The following is a 20,263-nucleotide window of genomic DNA, read 5'->3' as shown; positions in this document are numbered from 1 at the left end:
AGAAGTTGGCTTAAAGCTCAACATTCAGAAAACGAAGATCATGGCATCCGGTCCCATCACTTCATGGCAAATAGATGGGGAAACAATGGAATCAGTGGCTGACTTTATTTTGGGGGGCTCCAAAATCATTCCAGATGGTGATTGCAGCCATGAAATTAAAAGATGCTTACTCTTTGGCAGGAAAGTTATGACCAACCTAGACAGCATATTAAAAAGCAGAGACATTACTTTGTCAACAAAAGTCCGTCTAGTCAAGGCTATGGTTTATCCAGTAGTCATGTGAGAGTTGGACTGTAAAGAAAGCTGAGTGCTGAAGAACTAATGCTTTTGAACTGTGGTGTTGGAGAAGACTCTTGAGAGTCCGTTGGACTGCAAGGAGATCCAACCAGTCCATCCTAAGGGAAATCAGTCCTGGGTATTCATGGAAAGACTGATGTTGAAGCTGATACTCTAATATTTTGGCCACCTGATATGAAGAGCTGACCCATTTGAAAAGACCCTGATGTTGGGAAAGATTGAAGGTGGGAGGAGAAAGGGACAACAGAGGATGAGATGGTTGGATGGCATCACCGACTCAATGGACATGAGTTTGGGTAGACTGTGGGAGTTGGTGACGGACAGGGAGTCCTGGTGTGCTGTGGTTCATGGCATCGCAAGGAGTCGGACACGACTGAGCCAGTGAACTGAACTGATCTGAGCCGTAGTCAGCTCCCGGTCTTGGTTTTGCTGACTGTATAGAGCTTCTCCATCTTTGACTGCAAAGAATATGATCAATCTGATTTTGGCATTGACCATCTGGTGATGTCCACATGTAGAGTTTTCTCTTGTGTTGTTGGACGAGGGTGTTTGCTATGATTAGTGCATTCTCTTGGCAAAATTCTACGAGCCTTTGCCTTGCTGTACTCCAAGGCCAAATTTGCCTGTTACTCCAGGTGTTTCTTGACTTCCTACTTTTGCATTCCAGTCCATGAAAAGGATATCTTTTTTGGGTGTTAGTTCTAAAAGGTCTTGTAGGTCTTCATAGAATCATTCAACTTCAGCTTCTTCAGCATTACTGGTTAGGTCATAGACTTGGATTACCATGATACTGAATGGTTTGCCTTGGAAATGAACAGAGATCATTCTGTTGTTTTTGAGATTGCACCCAAGTACTGCATTTCAGACTCTTGTTGACTATGATGGCTACTCCATTTCTTCTAAGGGACTCTTGCCCACATTAGTAGATATGATGGTCATCTGAGTTAAATTCAACCATTCCAGTCCAGTTTAGTTCGCTGATTCCTTAAATGTCGACGTTCACTCTTGCCGTCTCCTGTTTGATCACTTTCAGTTTGCCTTGATTCATGGACATAACATTCCAGGTTCCTATGCAATATTGCTCTTTATAGCATCAGACCTTGCTTCCATCACCAGTCACATCCACAACTGGGTGTTATTTTTGCTTTGGCTCTGTCTCTTCATTCTTTCTGGAGTTATTTCTCCACTGATCTCCATCCAGTAGCATGTTGGGCACCTACCGACCTGGGGAGTTTATCTTTCAGTGTCATATCTTTTTCCCTTTTCATACTGTTCATGGGGTTCTCAAGGCAAGAATACTGAAGTGGTTTACCATTTTCTTCTCCAGTGGGCCACATTTTGTCAGAACTCTCCATCATGACCCGTCCGTCTTGGGTGGCCCTACATGCACGGCTCATAGTTTCATTGAGTTAGACAAGGCTGTGGTCCATGTGATTAGATTGGTTAGTCTTCTGTGATTGTGGTTTCTGTCTGTCTGCCTCTGATGCCCTTACTCAGCACCTACTGTCTTACTAGGGTTTCTCTGATCTTTGACGTGCTGCTCCAGTGCCGCACAGCCACCACTCGCTGCTCCAGCACCCTCTTTCTTACTCTGTCCTCACATGATCCTCCTTCCATCTGTGTTGTTTGTGTCTTAATCTTCTCTTCTTATAAGATGTGCATGTGTGCATGCATACTAAGCTGCTTCAGTCCTGTCCAACTCTTTGCAACCGTGTGGACTGTTGCCCGCTAGGCTCCTCTGTCTTTGGGATTCTCCAGGCAAGAATACTGGAGTGAATTGCCATGCCCTCCTCCAGGGGATCTTCCAGACCCAGGGATTGAACCTGCATCTCTTTCCTCTCCTACCTTGGCAGGAAAGTTCTTTCCCACTAGCGCCACTGGGGAACCACCTTCTTAAAATGACACTACGCATACTGGATTAAGGCCCACCCTAACAACTGCATTTAAACCTAATTACCTTGGAATTCCCTGGTGAAATCAAATCCCTGGGGACTTCCCTGGTGGTCCAGTGGTTAAGAATCCACCTACCGGTGCAGGGAACACGGGTTTGATTTCTGGTCTGGGAAGATTCCTTCCACATGTCCCAGGACACCTAAGCCAGCCTGTGTACCACAGCTACTGAGGCTGTACTCTGGAGCCCTTGAACCACAGCTACTAAGCCCATGCTCTGCAGCTACTGAAACCAGGGCACCCTAGTGTCTGGGCTCTGAACAAGAGAAGCCACCATAATGGGAAGCCCACGCACCGCAACTGGAGAGGAGAACCCGCTTACTGCAACTAGAGAAAGCCTGGGTGCAGCAACCAAGACCCAGCACAGCCAATCAATAAATAAATTGTTGCTAAATAAATAAACCTAATTACCTCTTTAAAGGTTCTATCTCCAAATGAGACACATTCTAAGGTATTGGGGTTAGGGATTCCAAATATGAATTGGGGAGGACACGATTCCACTCATGAAACTCTCTCTCTGTCCTTCTCCCTACTTTGTTTTCCTTCAAAGCACTTACCATGACCTGATGTTGTATTAGTCATTTACTTGTTACCATCTATTTTTCCCCAAGGTAAAGATAACATAGCTCAGCAAATATCCCACATGGTCCCCTACACTTCTCAGCCCCTCTACAGTTAGGTGGAGCTCTATGATTCATTCTTAATGGCCTGCAGACAGAAGTAATGTAGATCCCTCCTGCTGCTGCTAAGTCACTTCAGTCGTGTCCGACTCTGTGCGACCCCATAGATGGCAGCCCAACAGGTTCCCCTGTCCCTGGGATTCTCCAGGCAAGAACACTGGAGTGGGTTGCCATTTCCTTCTCCAATGCATGAAAGTAAAACATGAAAGTGAAGTCGCTCAGTCGAGTCCGACTCTTTGCGACCCCATGGACTGCAGCCTACCAGGCTCCTCCACCCATGGGATTTTCCAGGCAAGAGTACTGGAGTGGGGTGCCATTGCCTTCTCCAGATCCCTCCTAGGTCAGTGTTTAAGTGCCAGTGTGTAACTCACTTTCCTCACTTCTCATTCCATAGCAGCTAATGATGCTGCAGATGGTGCAGCCTCCATTGGCCATGGTATTTGAAACAACTGTGTGGAGTAGAATTCTCCACCAACCCACACTGGACATATAGGATGAGCGAAAAAAAAAAAAAAATGTGTTAAGCTACTGAGATTCCAGAATTCTTCTGTTACACAGCATATCTGAACTTATCCCAGTTAATACCTTCTTCACTAGAATGTAAGCTCCAAGAGGCCAAGGACTTAGCCTGAATCCTTAGTGCCTGGTGCAAGATGAGTAAGCAATACTTATTTATGGAATAAATGGATATGCCAGGCACAAGAAAGTGAAGTTGCTGAGCATGGATTGTTCTAATGAAAGATGAATCAAGAAATGAAAAGCTGATCCCAGAGCCTGGGACTGAAACCACTTGGCCACACTCCCATTAATTAACCACCATCTAAGTAATCCAAACCCAGCTGTTCCAAGAATTTGACATCAATAATCTCTTGAAAGCTTTATAACAAGCACAATTTGTGATGGAAAATTCTAAAGATTATACTTTGCCAGTCCTGGAGAACAAATTCTTATAGTCTTAAGCCGATCATAGGAATTTTCTTTCCTTTCAGAGACAGATTTGGATCTGCACATGGGACCTGATTCTAGCCATCAGAACTTGAGGAGAGATCTGATGGGAGGATTTGGGGAATGGCATTAACTTTATGAAATGAAAAGACTGTTGCTCCCTGGAAGGAAATCTATGACAAACCTAGACAGCATATTAGAAAGTGGATACATCACTTTGCCAACAAAGGTCCATCTAGTCAAAGCTAGGGTTTTTCCAGTAGTCATGTATGGATGTGAGAGTTGGAGTACAAAGAAAGCTGAGTGCCAAATAATTGATGCTGTTGAACTGTGGTGTTGGAGAAGACTCTTGAGTGTCCCTTAGACTGCAAGGAGATCAAACCAGTTAATCATAAAGAAATCAACCCTGAATATTCATTGGAAGGACTGATGCTGAAGCTCCAATAGTTTGGCCACCTGATGCAAAGCGCCGACTCATTGGAAAAGACCTTGATGCTGGGAAAGATTGAGGGCAGGAGGAGATGGGGATGACAGAAGATGAGATGGTTGGATAGCATCACCAACTCAATGGACATGAGTTTGAACAAACTCCAGGAGATAGTGAAGAACAGGGATGCCTGGTATGCTGCAATTTATGGGGTCACAAAGAGCTGGACACGACTTCATGACTGAACAACAACAACAATATTAACTTTATGATTGGCGATCCACTCCAGTATTCTTGCCTGGAGAATCCCATGGACAGAAGAGCCTGGCAGGCTACAGTCCCTAGGGTCACAAAGAGTCAGACACGACTGAAGCAGCTTAGCACAGCATAGCACATAAAAGTACACTCCTTGTAGTAGATATTGCTGATGACCATGTACTAAATGTTTCCTGGACATAGCAGAATTTCGTTTCCTGTGTTGGGAAATGCTAGTGCCAGGTAATCATTTCTGGCCAATGGTCTGTGAGCGAATGACATGTGTCACTGAAGGCTAGAGCATTTAATTATGAATATGAAATAGTACAGAGCAATCTTTCTTCCTCCTCTGGCATAAAACTAGAAATGTTTGCAATGGCTGTTGCTCAATAATCTTGTGTGCCTGAGTGATTATAATGTCAACTCACAAGGGACATAGAGCACGAATGAGAAGTAAACTTGTGTGATTGTAAGTCATTGAGATTTCGGTGAAGTTTATTATAATAGCAAATAGCCGATCTGGAATGATAACAGAAATTAGAATCAAGAGTGGGGTGCTGATGTAATAAAAAATAAAAACACATGTCATTGGCTTAGATACTAAGCACAGGGAACAAGAAAGCTTATTTGAAACCAGAAGGATGGAGAGATACTTTGGGAAGCAGATAACATACTTATTGATAACATGCAGCTTTAGAGGAAGCAGTTGAAATGCAGGACACTAGGAGTGAATGTTGACCAAAGTTCGCCCCATATTGGGAAGACCTTTGAGAGGCAAAGTCCAATTAGAACCTGGCTTTTGGCAAAGATAAAATCAAGGATTAGTACCAATTAAATCATTATTAACCATTGTTGTGTTGGGCTTCCCTCATAGCTCAGTTGGTAAAGAATCTGCCTGCAATGCAGGAGACCCTGGTTCAATTCCTGGGTCAGGAAGATCCCCTGGAGAAGGGATAGGCTCCAGTATTCTAGGGCTTCTCTGGTGGCTCAGCTGGTAAAGAATCCACCTGCAATGTGGGAGACCTGGGTTCAATCCCTAGGTTAGGAAGATCCCCTGGAGAAGGGAAAGACTACCCACTCCAGTATTCTGGCCTGGAGAATTCCACGGACTGTATAGTCCATGGGGTCGCAAAGAGTCGGACACAACTGAGTAACTTTCGCTTTCACTTTTCACTTTCAACCATTGTTAATATCTGTAAATAAATTAAGGTACTCCCAGGAAACATGTAAGATAGTCTGAGATAGGCAAAATGGGTTAGAATCTGGCTTCCGCTGGATGCCTGATAGAGTCTAAGGTACAGGCAGTGAGAGAGAGATGAGGAACATCTTGAACAGAACACATGGAGTTGACTGGAGGCTTATAAGAATTCTTAGGTCCCACACTTTGGGACACAGGAAATAGGCTGAGAAACTCATGTGCCAAGGAGGGTAAGTCTCCCAGCGCCACTTGAGATGTACCCGAGGAGGATAATGGAAAAGGGGATGACTCCTGGACAGTGAAGACATAAGCCACAGTGAACAAAGATTTGGGAAGTTCCCCACCCTCAAGGAGCTGTGGGTGCATGCTCAGTCACTTCAGTCATGTCCAGCTCTTTGCAACCCCTTGGACTGTAGCCCACCAGGCTCCTCTGTCCATGGGATTCTTCAGGCAACAATACTGGAGTGGGTTGCCATGTCCTCCTTCAGGAGATCTTCCCCACCCAGGGATCAAACCCACGTCTCCTGCATTTCAGGCAGATTCTTTACTGCTTAGCTGTCAGGGAAGCCCCTCAAGGAACTGATTTGGTGCTAATTAAGGAACCCTCCCAATTTACAAAATAGGAAAGCAGTGACTTCTCAATTATGCATTTTGACCCATTCCATCATTGTATATTGAGTGAGTAGGTGAAGGATAAATAATTTGACTTTTTAGTTCACTTGTTCTGACATAGGTTCACTCATGTTCCCTGCCCAGCTCTTGCGGCCATTTGAGTTTTTGACTCTAAGGTATTATTTGATGACGTGAACTAAATTGTAGTCCTGGAAGTGCAGTGGCTCAGGGTCCATTCCACTATCCAGGGATGACGCCTGTGTTCTGTGGGTGACTTCACAATGCCCCCGCGGTTCCCAGCTTCCTTCTGTAGTCTGTATGTAGGTAGCCATGCTGACTATCTTGTGGATGCTTAGCCTTTTCCTCCCTGCTTCGTGTGCCCAGATATTAGTCACCTGTGCCTATAAGAGTCTCTGCCAGCAGGCCCTGCTCTCAGGCAATGATGTTGTCCTGCAATGTGACCATCTCCAGGCATACTGGTACTTTTCTTCCTTTCAGGGGGAAGCTCCCTTTTTGGTCTCCTCACTGCCTAACATAAAGAAACTGCCTGGGGGCAGCCTCCAACTGAACAAACCTCAGCCCTCCCAGACAGGCCTCTATCGCTGTGAGGACAACAACACAGCCCTTGTGGTAGAATATGAGATAGACTTCCAAGATGTCACCATGCTACATATTACCCACAAAGGACTAGGCCAAAACCCTCTGCAGAATCAGAGCCTGAGTCTGGGTAGAAAGGAGATCATCTTCACCCACTGGGAGCCCTGGCAGGACTGTAACCGCTGTGGGGTGCCAGGTGAACGCAAACGCCTGGGGTACTGCTACATCCAAGAGTCCCTGGAAAACCCAGTGCCCTGCTGGCTCTATCTGGGAGATGAGAAGCTGTGGTCCAGCCGCTTGCAGCCTGAGATGCAGGTGGAAGCCTGCCTTGTACCTTGCAACCATAGCAAGGAGATCATCCAGCCATTCTTCACCTTTGACATTTCCAAGCTGGGCCAGTCAACCAGCAACATGCAGCTCACCTGCCCCTTGGCCTCCATCTACAGGTGACTGGACCCGGGCATTAGCCCTGCCTTTGAGCCTCAACCCAGGCCTTGTTTCCTGTGTTCACCTGGGCCAGGGGTTACATTCTAATAGAAAAGCAGGGTCTGTCTTCCAGCCCATAAGCCTTCAAGGTCAATCTGTGCGGGAAAGAATCTCTTCACTGGCTGTTCAGATGTTCATTCAGCAAGAATCCCCAACTGTGGCTTCTGAGCCACATCCTAGGCAGGTGATGTTGGGGACACAGTGGTGACCAACAAAGACCTAATCCCTGCCCTCATAGGCACCTGTTATTCATAGGTAGACCAAATACAAAGCCTAGAAACCAAGACATTCTGGCCCATGCTCATGCCAACATAGACTTTACTGTGATTTCTATCTCCTCACTAGACTCTGACTGATACAATTTATCTATCCATCCTCACACCGATGCTACAGTAACTTAATTATTATACCTTTACAATAAGCCAAGATATTGGTAGTATAGATTTTTCAGCTTTGTTCTTCAAGATTGTCTTGGTTATTCTTTACTTTTTATAAAAAAAAATTGAAACCAGCTTGTAGTTTCCATCTGAAAGAAGTCTTTTTTTTTTTTTAATTGGCACATAATTGAATCTAAAGATAGAATCAATATATTACAATATTTAATCTTCCAATCCATGAACATTGTAAACACTTTCATTTCTTGGCTTTCTTTTATTTCTCCCAATAATGAGTAGTTATTAATGTAGGGGTTTTACATATATTTTATTATATCTGTTCCTTGTATTTGATTTGTTCATGCAAATCAAGTTGCATCTTTTAAATTTCATTTTCTAATTGCTTGTTGTATATAAAAATATATTTGGTATTTATATACAGCATTGTTCGGTTAGTTTTCTGTGATTGTGGTTTTCATTCTGTCTGCCCTCTGATGGATGAGGATAAGAGGCTTGTGAAAGCTTCCTGAGTGAAAGTCGCTCAGTCCTGTCTAACTCTTTTCGACCCCATGGGATGGGAGGGACTGGCTGTAGGTAAAACTGGGTGTTGCTCTGGTGGGCAGGACCATGCTCAGTAAATATTTAATCCAATTTTCTGCTGATGGGTGGGACTGTGTTCCTTTCTCTGGCCAGACTATGGTAGGGGTGATGGCAGTAATAGCTACCTTCTTCAAAAGGATTTATGCCAGCATGCCACAGCTCCCACGTCTGCTGCAGCCAGAGCCCCTGTCCCCGCAGCAGGTCACTGCTGACCCGTGCCTCAGCAAGAAACACTCACTCAATGGCAGGTCTGGCTCAGTCTCTCGTGGGGATCACTGCTCCTTTCCCTCGGTCCTGCTATGATGAGGTTTTGTTTGTCTAACTCAATGAAACTATGAGCCATGCCACATAGGGCCACCCAAGACGGATGGGTCATGGTGGAGAGTTCTGACAAAATGTGGTCCATTGGAGAAGGGAATGGCAAACCACTTCAGCATTGTTGCCTTGAGGACCCCACGAACACTATGATAAGGCAAAAAGATATGACACTAAAAGATGAACTCTCCAGGTCAGTAGGTGCCCAATATGCTAATGGAAAAGCGTGGAGAAATAGCTCCAGAAGGAATGAAGGGGCTGAGCCAAAGCAGGAACAATGCCTAGTTGTGGATGTGTCTAGTGGTGAAAAGTAAAATCTGATGCTGTAAAAACAATATTGCATAGGAACCTGGAATGTTAAGTCCATGAACCAAGGTAAATTAGAAATGGTCAAACAGGAGATGGCAAGAGTGAACACTGATATTTTAGAAATCAGTGAACTAAAATGGACTGGAATGGGTGAATTTAATTCAGATGACCATTATATCTACTACTGTGAGCAAGAATTCCTTAGAAGAAATGGAGTAACCCTCATAGCCAACGAAAGAGTCCAAAATGCAGTACTTGGATGCAATCTCAAAAATGACAGAATTATCTCTGTTTCCAAGGCAAACCATTCAATATTACAGTAATCCAAGTCTATGCCCAACCACTAATGCCAAAGAAGCTGAAGTTGAATGGTTCTATAAAGACCTACAAGACCTCCTAGAACTAGTACCCAAAAAAGATGTCCTTTTCATCATAAGGACTGGAATGCAAAAGTAGGAAGTCAAGAGATACCTGGAGTGACAGGCAAGTTTGGCCTTGGAGTACAAAATGAAGCAGGGCAAAGGCTAACAGAGTTTTGCCAAGAGAACGCTTTGGTCATAGCAAACACCCTCTTCCAACAACACGAGACAACTCTACACATGGACATCACCAGATGGTCAATACTGAAATCAGATTGATTATATTCTTTTCAATCAAAGATAGAGAACCTGTATACAGTCAGAAAAACCAAGACTGGGAGCTGACTGTGGCTCAGATCATGAACTCCTTATTGCAAAATTCAGACTTAAATTGAAGAAAGTAGGGAAAATCACTAGGCCATTAAGATATGACCTAAATCAAGTCCCTTATGATTATACAGTGGAAGTAACAAATAGATTCAAGGGATTAGATCTGATAGACAGAGTGCCTAAAGAACTGTGGACGGAAGTTTGTCACATTGTACAGGAGACAGTGATCCAAACCATCCCCAAGAAAAAGAAATGCAAAAAGGCAAAATGGTTGTCTGAGGAGGCCTTACAAATAGATGAGAAAAGAAGCAAAAGACAAAGGAGAAAAGGAAAGACATATCCATCTGGATGCAGACTTCCAAAGAACAGCAAGGAGAGATAAGAAAGGCTTCCTAAAGGAACAATGCAAAGAAATAGAGGAAAACAGTAGGATGGGAAAGACTAGAGATCTCTTCAAGAAAATTAGAGACACCAAGGGAACATTTCATGCAAAGATGGGTCCAATAAAGGACAGAAGTGGTATGGACCTAACAGAAGCAGAAGATATTAAGAAGAGGTGGCAAGAATACACAGAAGAACTATACTAAAGAGAACTTAATGGCCCAGATAACCATGATGGTGTGATCACTCACCTAGAGCCAGACATCCTGGAATGCAAAGTCAAGTGGGCCTTAGGAAGCATCATTATGAACAAAACTAGTGGAGGTGATGGAATTCTAGTTAAGCTATTTCAAATCCTAAAAGATGATGCTGTGAAAGTGCTGCACTCAGTATGCCAGCAAATATGGAAAACTTGGCAGTGGTCACAGGGCTGGAAAAGGCCAGTTTTCATTCCAATCCCAAAGAAGGGCAATGCCAAAGAATGTTCAAACTACCACACAATTGCATTCATCTCACACGCTAGCAAAGTAATGTTCAAAATTCTCCAAACCAGGTTTCAACAGTATGTGAACTGAGAACTGCCAGATGTACAAGCTGGATTTAGAAAAGGCAGAGGAACCAGAGATCAAATTGCCAAAATCCATTGGCTCAAATAAAAAGCAAGAGAATTCCAGAAAAACATCTACTTCTGCTTCATTGACTACACTAAAGCCTTTGCTGTGTGGACCACAACAAACTGTGGAAAATTCTTAAAGAAATGAGATACCAGACCACTTTAGCTGCCTCCTGAGAAACCTATATGCAGATCAAGAAGCAACAGATAGAACCAGACATGGAACAATGGACTGGTTCCAAACTGGGAAAGGAGTACATCAAGGCTGTATATTGTCACCCTGTTTATTTAACTTATATGCAGAGTGCATCATGCGAAATGCTAGGCTGGATAAAGCACAAGCTGGAATCAAGATTGCCGGGAGAAATATCAATAACCTCAGATGTGCAGATGACACCACCCTTATGGCAGAAAGCAAAGAGGAACTAAAAAGCCACTTGATGAAAGTGAAAGAGTAGAGTGAAAAAGCTGGCTTAAAACTCAACATTCAAAAAACTAAGATCATGGCATCCAGTTCAATCATTTCATGGCAAATAGATGGGAAAACAATGGAAACAGTGAAAGGCTTTATTTTCACGGGCTCCAAACTCACTGCAGATGGTGACTGCAGCCATGAAATTAAAAGATGCTTGCTCCTTGAAAGAAAAGCTATGACCAACCTAGACAGCATATTAAAAAGCAGAGACATTACTTTGCCAACGAAGATTCTTCTAGTCAAAGATATGGTTTTTCCAGTAGTCAGGTATGGATGTGACAGTTGGACCATAAGGAAGGCTGAGCGCCAAAGAATTGATGCTTTTGAGCTGTGGTGTTGGAGAATACTCTCAAGAATCCCTTGGACTGCAAGGAAATCAATCCTGAATATTCATTGGAAGGACTGATGCTGACGCTGAAGCTCCAATACTTCAGCCACCTGATGCGAAGAGCTGACTCATTAGAAAAGACCCTGATGCTGGGAAAGATTGAAGTCAGGAGAAGGGGACAACCAGAGGACAAGATATTTGGAGGGTATCACTGACTCGATGGACATGAGTTTGAGCAAGCTCCAGGAGTTGGTGATGGACAGGTAAGCCTGGCATGCTGTTGTCCATGGGGTTGCACAGAGTCGGACATGACTGAGCAACTGAACTGGACTGATCATCATCATTCAAGGATTCTACACTGGTGAATTCACCTACTCACTAGAATTTATTTGTAACCCCCAAGTTGGTACCCACAGTCATATTCATTTGCAGACATGCACAGAGTGGCAAGAAAATTGAGTCACCCAACAATGCACATTCCCAGCCAAGGCCACACAAGGTGACACTCTGCCTTCTGGTTTCAGCTCCCATACTGTGTTAGCAAGCATGGTCCTCTTCATGGTCTATTTAGTGCCATGCTTTTGACATTTTTGTGTTTCTATTGGTGATTTTGATTTTCAATATTTATTTATTTTTGGCTGAGGAGTTTAGGAAAGAATCTGGGAAAGGGGCTACCAAGAAAAAAATATATTTGTTTAAAATGAGTTGAGTCTCGCAGACCTCCCACAGGTCCTCTGTGGGAGGACCAGCATGTACAAAGATTCTAAGGCATGAGCTCTTTGCTTGCCTGATATATTCAGGGCACAGTCAGGAGGCCGGCATGGCCGGAGCAGTTGGGTGGGGAAGGGTAGGAGGTCAGAAGGGAACCAGAGAGGATTTAGTCACCTCTCCGTTCTCAGCACTCGCAAGTGTGCCCAGAACATGGTAGCATGCCTGTGTGCTTAGCTGCTCAGTCGTGTCCGACTCTTTGCAACCCCATGGACTGTAGCCTGCCAGGCTCCTCTGTCCATGAGATTTTCCAGGCTAGAATACTGGAGTGGGTTGCCATTCCCTTCTCCAGGGGATCTTCCCAACCCAGAGATTGAACCCAGGTCTCTTGCATTACAGGCGAATTCTTTACCGCCTGAGCCACCAGGGAGGTCCCTGAAAAATGTGTTGAACGCTCACATGTGTCACTTTAACACCAAAATAGAGAGGTGATAGAGAAAATCCTGAATAGACAAGTTGTGTCCTTCTACCCCAGCAGAGTGGAAGGCTTGGGAGAGAAATGAAATAAGATTGCTAACTTGTCACAGGACAGATGTGGGAATTGTGACCTCACATCCCATGGAGGTGGACTACAGTTCTTCCTGCTATCAGGGCTGAGGCCTGAGGTTCATGGATGACCTCACAAAGTCCAGGGTGGGGCCCAGCCCACTTTCACAGTCGCAGTCCACCATGCTGACCACCCTGTGGCTGTTGCTCTGCTTTGCTCTCCCGGTTCACGAGTCGCCCTTTCCTATCAGCTGTCCTAATCACAAGCATTGTCAACTGGCCCTGCTCTCAAACAATGATATCATCCTGCACTGCAATGCCCCTGGGGCACAGTGGCAATTCTTGACACCACTCAAGACCACCTGGGCCAGCAATTCCACTACTAATCTCAACATGGTAACAATGCTCAATGGCAACCTTCTCATTAAAAATCCACTACCCTCCCATACAGGCATTTATAACTGCAACGACAAGGATGGCAAGAAAGTGATGCGGTATGAAATTGACTTCCAAGATGTCGTCACCCTACATATTACACACAAAGATCTGGACCAAAAGCCCTTGCAGAATGAGAGCCTGAGTCTGAGTAGCAAGCAGTTCGTCTTCACCCACTGGGAGCCCTGGCAAGACTGTAACCGCTGCGGGGAGCCAGGTGAACGCAAACGCCTGGGGTACTGCTACATCCAAGAGTCCCTGGAAAACCCAATGCCCTGCTGGCTCTATCTGGGAGATGAGAAGTTGTGGTCCAGCCGCTTGAGGCCTGAGATGCAGGTGGAGACCTGCCACATCCCGTGTACACTCATAGATGCGAAATATGTCATTTTTGACAACTTCCAGCTTAGAAACAAAGTGGGATCTGCGTGGCTCACCTGCCCCTTAGGATCTATCTACAGGTGATGGAATCGAGTACCAGCCCTGCCCTTGACCCCTTGCCAGGCTCTCCCCATCTGGGAGCCTTTGTGGTTAACCTGTGCAGAGAGGGAGGGAATCTGTGTTGCTAATCAGTACCGCAGTCTCTCTACTTGGGCTTCTTTGGATATCCCTCTTGGTGTCCACTGAGCCACACACAGATAGAACAAGGACAGCTAGTACCCAGGAGTACTCGGCTGACCCTAGGCCCAGCCCTGCACTGGGTGGTGCTGTGGACGTGGTGGTCATCAGGTAGCTGCACATCTGGTCCTTAGGAAGCCCCTAGTCCAGGAGGGGAGACGGACCAGGGTGGTCAGGATTGGAATGGGAGAAGCTCAGGCAAGTGATGGAAGTGTGAGGTAGGTAGCTCAGGAAGCTGTGAGACTCTTGAGTCCTCAAACTCATGTGGAATGATCATCAAGCCTGGGATGAAAGGATGGATGCCTATCATGACCTGTGTCCCTGGGAGCTCCCATTCTTGTTCTGTCTTCCTGTCTGGTGGTAGTGGTTGAGTCACTAAGTCATGTTTGACTCTTTGCAACTCCATGGACTGTAGCCCACCAGGCTCCTCTGTTCATGGGATTTCCCAGGCAAGGATACTGGAGTGGGTTGCCATTCCTTCTTAAGGGTTCCTGCCTGGAGCCCCTGGAAAATCTTTCCTTCTTCACGTTTTCCCCCACCCACCTGCTTCCCTGGTGGCTCAGATGGTAAAATATCAGCATGCAATGCAGGAGACCTGGGTTTGGTCCCTGGGTGGGGAAGATACCCTGGAGAGGGGAATGGCTGTCACTACCCCAACAATAAGAGCTGCAACCACTCACAGGGCAGCACTTACCCTTTAGGCTGGTCCCTAGGCAAACACTCTTCTTAAACCACATCCTCTGCCATCCTTCTTCCCTCACCCAAGGAGCTGTGAACTCCAAGAAGGCTCATTCATAGATGAGGAATGCCTGGGGAAATCCTCAGCTCAGAGGAATGCCTGGGGGAATCCATGGTGAGAGGCGGCAGCACAGACCTTATGACACATACTTGGCCATGGGGACCCCCTTTGCCTTTCTCCCCCACTGGCCAGTGGCAACCCTTTCCTTGCAAGTTGGGAGCCTGAGCAACCTCTTGAGGGCTCTGCAACTACCGGCTCTGGCTTCATTGCCTCCATCTGGTTTTCTTTCCCTTGGTCATCCCAGCTGTGACTTCTGTTGTTGTTATTGTTCAGTCACTATGTCCCACTCTTTGTGACCCCATGGACTGCAGCACCCCAGGTGTCCTGTCCTTCACCATCTGTCTTTCTCAAGCTCATGTTCATTGAGTCGGTGGTGCCATTCAACCACCTCATCCTCTGCCATCCCCTTCTCCTCCTGCCTTCAATCTTTCCCAGCATCAGAGTCTTTTCCAGTGAGTTGGCTCTTTGAATCAGGTGGTCAAAGATCGGAGCTTCAGCTTCAGCATCAGTCTTTCCAATGAAGAATTATTCAGAGTTGATTTCCTTTAGGGTTGACTGGTTTGATCTCCTTGCTGTCCAAAGGACTCTCAAGCGTCTTCTCCAGAACCACAGTTCAAAAGCATCAGTTCTTCAGTGCTCAGCCTTATTTGCGGAGAAGACAATGGCACCCCCCCTCCAGTACTCTTGCCTGGAAAATCCCATGGATGGAGGAGCCTGGTGGGCTGCAGTCCATGGGGTCGCTAAGAGTCAGACACAACCGAGCGACTTCACTTTCACTTTTCACTTTCATACATTGGAGAAGGAAATGGCAACCCACTCCAGTGTTCTTGCCTGGAGAATCCCAGGGACGGGGGAGCCTGGTGGGCTGCCCTCTATGGGGTCTCAGAGAGTCGGACACGACTGAAGTGACTTAGCAGCAGCGGCAGCAGCCTTATTTGTGGTCCAACTCTCACATCCCATACATGACTATTGGAAAAACCCTAGCTTTGACTATACAGACTTTTGTTGGCAAAGTCATGTCTCCTTTTTAATATTCTGTCTAGGTTTGTCATAGCTTTTCTTCCAAGGAGCAAGTGTCTTTCAATTTCATGGCTGCAGTCACCACCCTCAGTGATTTGGAGCTCAAGAAAATAAAATCTGTCACTGCTTCCATTTTTCCCCTTCTATTTGCCATGAAGCAATGGGACCAGATGCCATGATCTTGGTTTTTTTTAATGCTGAGTTTTATGCCAGCTTTTTCTTTCTCTTTTTCTTGCTCTCATATGTTTTTGTCTCCCTTTCTCCTTTCTTCCTCCTCCTCAAAGTATAAAAGTAACACCTGCTTCCTCAAAAAAAAAAAGCCCACAATTCAGAAATGTGAATGTGCATGTGACTCCTCCTTCCATCTAGAATCGCACACCTATTCCATGTCATTTGCCAAGTAAGGGGCACCTGAGTGCCCACCACAGGGAACTTGAAAAGAGAGGTCACTGAGGCTTCAAGAATTGCTATGTCTCCAGGGAGCTGAGGGGAAGGGCATTTCACTTGAGGTTACTATCTCGGCCTCTGCCACTTTACTGCTGTGTGATTTTAGCCTGTGGCCTCTCTGGGCCTCAGTTTCCCCATCTGTATAATATGGGTTGTATTCGTTTGCTACGACCACTGTAACAAAACACCACCAACCAGGTGGCTTCAACCAACAGGGAATTCTCTTCTAGTTCTGCAGACAGATCAAGGTGTCAACAGGGCCACGTACCCTCTGAGAGGCTGGATAGGCTCCTTCCTCGCCTCTTTCTGGCTTCTGGTGGTGGCCACAGTTCTTGGCCTGCCTTGACTTGTGACTGCATCCCTCCAGCCTCTGCCTCTGTCATCACCTGGCGTTCTCCCCCTGTGTCTCATGTCTCTGCCTCTTCTCTTTTCTTTCATGGATACAGGTTATATCGGTGGATTTAAGGCCCACCAGACTCCCACCCTGGTGGCTCACATGGCAGGGAATCTGCTTGCAATGCAGGAGATCTGGGTGGGGAAGATCCCCTGGAGAAGGAAATGGCTACCCACTCCAGTGGGGCCTGGAGAATTCCATGGACAGAGGCACCTGGCAGGCTACTGTCCAGGGAGTCGCAGAGTTGGACACGACTGAGCGACTTTCCCTTTCACAACTCCCATCTGACCTCATCTGAACTAATTACAATGGCAACAACTCTATTTTCAAATAAGGTCACATTCTGAGTTTCCGGTTAGGACATGAATTTGGGAAGTACAGAGGTCTTGCAGGACCTGGCCTCAGGGTCATTGTGATTCCTAAGGGAGCAAATGCCAGTAAAGACATTTACGACAGGGTCCCACACACTAACAGGTGTTACTATTGCTTTTATAATCTTTCACCTTGTCATTACTGTCTGTTGCTTGTCCCTTTTGTTTCCCAGCCATGATGGGTGTGTTATATCCCTAATTTATGTGTTCACTGATCACGTTTTTCACTGAGCATTTATAAACCAAGCATCTAAACTCTAGGCACCAGAGAGGCAATGAAGAACATAACCAAAAAAGATACCTGCTCTCATGCAGCAATAAACCAATGATATGAATGAAACACATAGTCTTTTTTTTTATTATTGGAGTATAATCGCTTTTACAATGTTGAGAACCCAGTATTTTAGTTGGCGATAAAGGGAGGTGAAAGTTTTAAATAAGGAGAGCAGAGAAAGCGTTCCTGAGAAGGTGCCATTCAGCCAAGGCTGAGAGGAGGTGAGAGAGTTCTGTGCATTGAGGGAGAGCATTCCAAGCTGAGTGCAAAGATCCGGGGCAGGACTGTGCCCAGCCATCAGAGGAACCTCTAGGAGGTGTGGCTGGGGCAGAGTGAGTGAGGGAGAGCAGAGGAAATAGGGTCAGGCAGGTAAAGAGGTGCACACACAGTTAGTGTCTTGCTAATTCTTCCAAATAACCCTCTGAGGTCACTGCAATCATGACACTCTCAGGTTTCAGATGAAGAAACAGAGGCAGAGGCATTTGGTTAAGTGGTCCTGGGGAAGTAAGCGGCTGGGCTCTGAGAGCTCCCAGCCATCCTGCCCCCACCTTCCCTTTGTTCTTTGCTGCATAGCTCTCCTTGGAGGGGGATGCTCTGTTTGCTGTTCCCAGGGAGAAGGGCACTGCCATCTCTACCTCCTTTCGGACATCGGTCTGCCCTCCCCCTCTCTGGGGTTTTGCAACTGAGTTTGTCCTCCTTCGCAGGCCCGTATTGTGGGAAGCCAACAACCTCTCCTTGACGTGGAAGGACCAGCTCTCCGGCAAGAGCATCAGCACCATCATGGACTCCTCCAATGGCGGCAGCTGGCTGCAGGTCTTCCAGTCGGCCATTTACAGGTGCTTCGTGCAGCAAGAGCTCATGGCTCAATTCAACTCCAAGGTCAGTGTGGATCCACTGAAGTTTCTGGTCCCAGAAAAGTCCAAACAACAACCAGAGGCAGAGAAGACCCGGAAAGAAAACGCCAACTCTGTCCTTAAGGGGCTGAACGTGATGATGCTCGTGGGCACGGTCTTAACTGTGCTGGGGTGCCTGTTCAAACAATTCCGCTTTTCCCAGAGCCGGAAGAGAAACAAGATGTTCCTGGTGAAATAAAGTCAGCCCTTTGGGTCCAGGAGACCTGGTCTCCTGTGCTTTCATTGCCCCACGCGTCCTGCTGCTCTGGGCTCACCCACACCTCACTCTGCATGTGTGTGGACCCGACACAGGGCCGCAGCTAAGGGTGACTGACCTCTCCCCGGTCCAAGTCCTGCTCTGTCGACTCATTCACAATCCTCATGCCACAGGTGAGGGAACTGAGGCTAGACTTCCTGTCTGGTCACCGTGGGGTGGGGGTGGGGGGACACCAGTTCAAACCCTGGTGGCCTGGCTAAAGCCTTGTGCTTCTCACAGGAAGGAAGGAAGGGCTGGAATGAGGCCATGTGGGCAGTGAGTCTCTGGGTGTGGAAATCGTAGCCACCTCACTCACCACACTCTCCCAAGGATGAGGGCAGGGATGGGGGGTGGGGGATGGGAGTGGGTCACCCCAGAAGCCCCTGATCCGCACTGGACTGCTGCCTTTCCTTGCCCGTTCCTTGCACCCCGCCTCCCCCACCGTCTCAGTGGCACTGGGGCCTCCAGGCCTCAATCATAGCTCCCTAGGTTAGAGGGGCCACCAGAGTGGTGGCCCAGTTAGCAGATGAGCACCCCACCTCCTGATTCTTGCAATGGCGAGAGCGCCCTCAGACACCCCGAGAAAGGAGAGACAGGCCTCTGTGCTGGGACAAGGCACTAGGCCTGGCCCCGCTGACCTGTGGCAATCACCAGGCCTGGCTGGCTGTTCCCGGAAAGGTTATACACTATTTAACAGAGTGCAAGAGTCAGAAATAAATATTAATGCCTTGTAAAATTCATGGCCCTGATATTCCATTGTGAAAGCACAACAGGGCAGATCTGAAACTTCCAGAACTTCTGTCTCCGAGAAGAGGGCAGTGCTCACCCCTCACACCCCAGACACTGTTGGTGAAACACCTAAGGCTTCACATGGTACCCAGGGAGTCAAAGATACCTCCAGAAGGGAGAGTGTTTGTGGAGAGCTAAAGGGGGGCCCACTGGGAAGCAGAGGCAGAGAACAACAAAAATAATTATTTTTGTTGTTATTTTGGGGGACCGCCTGGCACGGTCAGAACTCACATCCTTCACAAACGTTATGGTCCTCACAGCCAACTATGAGCCACACTGTGAACCTCTTTTTTGTAGCTGAGAACACTAAAGCACAGAGCTCTCAAGCAAGCTGCCTGAGGTCACACAGTGAACTTGGGAAGGGGCTGGCAATGGGAGAGAGAAAGGAGACTTCTGGATGCCCCCCAGATCTTCTCCTAGGAAACCCACAGTGCCCTGTGTCCACAGCAGCTCACTGCATAGCGGCTGAAAGTGAAACAGCCAAAGGCAAGCATAGGTCTGATGCCCAGGCCTATCTGCACAGCACTGAACTGAAGTTCATACAACCCACACAAGGCTGTTAGTGCCCTACTGTGGTGGGTAGACCTTAAGGTGACCTCAGGGAGTCCCAACTCCCAGTGTCCATGCCTTTGTGTGACTACCCACCCTTCATTGTGACTTGCTTCCAACCAATAGAATATTATGAAGGTGTTGGGTGTTGCTCCTTTGATTAGGTTATATCACAGAAGACTATCTCAGCCATGTAGAGCAGGAGAGGCTTTTCTGGCTTGATGAAGCAGGCAGCTGTGTTGAGGAAGCCCACCTGGCAGGGAGCTGTGGGCAGCCTCTGGGAGCTCCAAGTGTCACCCTTTGAGGGTGAAGCCCTCTGAAAGCCAGAGTCTCTAGCACACGGCTGCAAGGGAATGATTTCTGCCAAAAATTTGAATGAGTTTGGAAGTATATTCTTCTCCGGTTGAGCCACCAGATAAGAACACATCCTGACCAACACCTTGACTGGGTAGAGGACTCGGCCAAGCCATGTCTGGACTCCTGACCCACAGAAACTAGGGGATCATAAATGGTGCTGTTTAAGTTATGAAATGTATTGCTATTTTTTAAGCAGCAATAGGCAACTGATAACACCCAGCCATGCAACCCAGTCCAGTATTCTTACTTGGAGAATTCCATGGACAGAGGAGCCTGGCA

The 20,263-nt window shown here is 46.7% G+C and overlaps 2 protein-coding genes across 2 annotated transcripts; both read left to right on the top strand.

Annotated features, from left to right (window-relative positions):
* Nucleotides 1–6,662: 6,662 nt before the first annotated feature.
* On the top strand, nt 6,663–10,142 carry LOC147353644 (protein FAM187B-like). Its single transcript, XM_086352196.1, has one exon. It carries the CDS (start codon nt 6,695–6,697, stop codon nt 7,409–7,411), a length of 717 nt encoding a protein of 238 aa, XP_086208322.1. The 5' UTR covers nt 6,663–6,694; the 3' UTR covers nt 7,412–10,142.
* Nucleotides 10,143–12,908: 2,766 nt separating this feature from the next.
* Nucleotides 12,909–18,256, top strand: LOC147353643 (protein FAM187B-like). The gene is made up of 2 exons (XM_086352257.1): nt 12,909–13,678; nt 17,845–18,256. Exons 1-2 carry the CDS (start codon nt 12,909–12,911, stop codon nt 18,230–18,232), a joined length of 1,158 nt encoding a protein of 385 aa, XP_086208383.1. The 3' UTR covers nt 18,233–18,256.
* Nucleotides 18,257–20,263: the final 2,007 nt, after the last annotated feature.

The sequence above is a fragment of the Bos grunniens genome, chromosome 18 (genome assembly GCF_055505025.1).
Source record: "Bos grunniens cultivar Pamir isolate PY7600 chromosome 18, Bosgru_T2T1.0, whole genome shotgun sequence".
Taxonomy (NCBI): Eukaryota; Metazoa; Chordata; class Mammalia; order Artiodactyla; family Bovidae; genus Bos; species Bos grunniens.
The sequence above is the reverse complement of the archived record's forward strand: the minus strand, read 5'-3'. Positions and strand labels throughout refer to the sequence as shown.